A 2,040-nucleotide genomic window follows, 5' to 3' on the forward strand; every position below is an offset into this window, starting at 1 on the left:
AAAGTTATTTACCCACCTAGGATACCAGGAAAATAAACTTTCGCTGGTCCTCACATTAATCTGAAAAAATATCATTCCCCCATCAAAATAAAAAAAAAAAAAAGAACGCCCCCTAAAGCAAACATGTAGAAATATTAAGTGCATTGGCTAAGACATTACTATGAGTTAATATAAGGTTTTGCTGATGTCAGCTACAAAATCATGGCTTCCTGATTTGCAATCCTCCATATGGACATTATAACAATGAAATTGTGCAATTGAAACTGAAAAGCTGGCAGTAAAACAAGATTGAAGAGATACAAAGAACATAGGTATAACAATGCTTTTGTTAAACTAATTATCCTTTTTATACCATGAAATCCTACGTCCAGGCTATAGGATGAGAGGAAGATATAGAAGAGTCCTGAACTCTTTGGTGTTCTAAGCAATACAAAAAAATAAGCATATTATCGAAAGAGAAAGACAGAATCCCAGGTAAGACTGTAAGAGTTAACATCTTCTCTTAGTTTTCTTCACATTCCATTCCTGCTGATTATTGCCCATCCACATAATGATCAGCTCAGTGAAACGAGGCTCTGCACATCAATCTCTGCATTAACTGGATGACCTGGGGTTCGAAGCTTTCTAATTCTTTTGTATACTGGGTCGAATAAATAAATTGACTTCTCAAATTCCTTGGTAAGTATAATTTGACCATTATTTCCAAAACCCAATGGCTTAAAATACCTGACATATAAATCGAAGCGCCCCATTGAAAATGTGCTGATCCAAGTCTGCTGTCCGTCATAATCTTTCATTACCCACACCTCAAGACTCTGGAAGCAGGAGGAACAAAATATAGAGAGGAACCCATTGAAACTTGACAATTCAAGGGAAACATCAGCTTTTTTTGCAGATTCAGGCAATAGGATCTCTCTGAACATCTCCTCTTCAAGATCAAAAGAAACTAGTATCGTAGAATTGGCTTCATAGAAAGCCATGTTTTTCTTCTTAGCAATCCAATGAAGAGATCTATTGCCAAGGCTCTGATTAAGTTGGAGCCATCTACCATGTGTGTCAATATTGAACTCAATGTCCCCAAGCTCAACACTTCCCCATGAATTCGTCCCTAGTGTGTAAACATGGACTTCAGTTTTGTCGAGAGCAGAGAAAGTAACAACTCGTACCACCTTATATTCATCAGAAATGGGGTTAAAACCAAACCCCCAATAGACCCAACGCCAGCCTCTGCATCGACTTTTGGGGATTTGACGGGGCAATTCCTTGTAATCTCTGGTCGTGGGGTTCCACAGATATGTGAGTTTGGAGTTAAGTGATATACATACCAAGCCATTGCAGGTGCCAACTAGTTGGAGATTCTTAACTGGCCTCTTCTGAAATGGTAGATGAAGTGATGTGGTATGGTCAAATGAATCAAGATCAGCATGGTAGAGCTTGGTTGCAGTTGCAAAGATGAGATGAGGAGAGCGGCTGCAGATTTCAGTTGCTCGATTCAGATGCATCTTGGTGAAACGAGTATCGCTGAACAGGCTGCGCCATGATTTGCAGACACACATGAACCGCATAAGGGATTTTCCAGGTACCCTTGAAAGGATATCTTCCATGATTTCACCTGGTAGCTTCGGAAGCTCTATCTCACTCTTCTTCACCTTTTCCTTTTCCTCCATGTTCTTCGATCCCTCTCTTTTCTCTGTGTATGTTAAGCTATGGAGAAGATATCTTCTCACTTTAGATAACTATAGCTGTAAAGGGACCAGAGAGCGAGAGAGCATAAGGGTCAAGGGTTGGCAGTTGGCAAAAATGGTAATCGTTGCGTTCAGCTGGAGATAATAGCATACTTTCAGCTCAAACTCTGAACCGTAGATTAATAATTTAATACAACAAAGCATCAAGACCGACCATTTAATGGGTCCCGCCTAATAAGATGTTGTGTGTCTACGATCTTCTCCTCACACCAACCACGTTTCAGTACGTTGATGATACCCTAAACTTCGGGGTAGTGTCAAAATATTGTACCTAAACTCTCAAATGTCTCATCGT

At 39.9% G+C, this 2,040-nt stretch overlaps 1 protein-coding gene across 2 annotated transcripts; it reads right to left on the bottom strand.

Annotated features, from left to right (window-relative positions):
* Positions 1-323: 323 nt before the first annotated feature.
* Positions 324-1,805, bottom strand: LOC148843536 (F-box protein CPR1-like). 2 transcript variants are annotated; one of them, XM_088957419.1, is made up of 2 exons: positions 727-1,805; positions 324-575 (listed from the first exon to the last, which is right to left on the bottom strand). In XM_088957419.1, exons 1-2 carry the CDS (start codon positions 1,665-1,667, stop codon positions 560-562), a joined length of 957 nt encoding a protein of 318 aa, XP_088813545.1. In that variant the 5' UTR covers positions 1,668-1,805; the 3' UTR covers positions 324-559. The 2 variants fall into 2 exon arrangements, with proteins under 2 accessions (XP_088813545.1, XP_088813544.1); XM_088957418.1 differs by having other exon boundaries at positions 324-1,804.
* Positions 1,806-2,040: the final 235 nt, after the last annotated feature.

Source organism: Nelumbo lutea, chromosome 8, assembly GCF_056320005.1.
Source record: "Nelumbo lutea isolate HS-2025 chromosome 8, American lotus-T2T, whole genome shotgun sequence".
NCBI lineage: Eukaryota > Viridiplantae > Streptophyta > Magnoliopsida > Proteales > Nelumbonaceae > Nelumbo > Nelumbo lutea.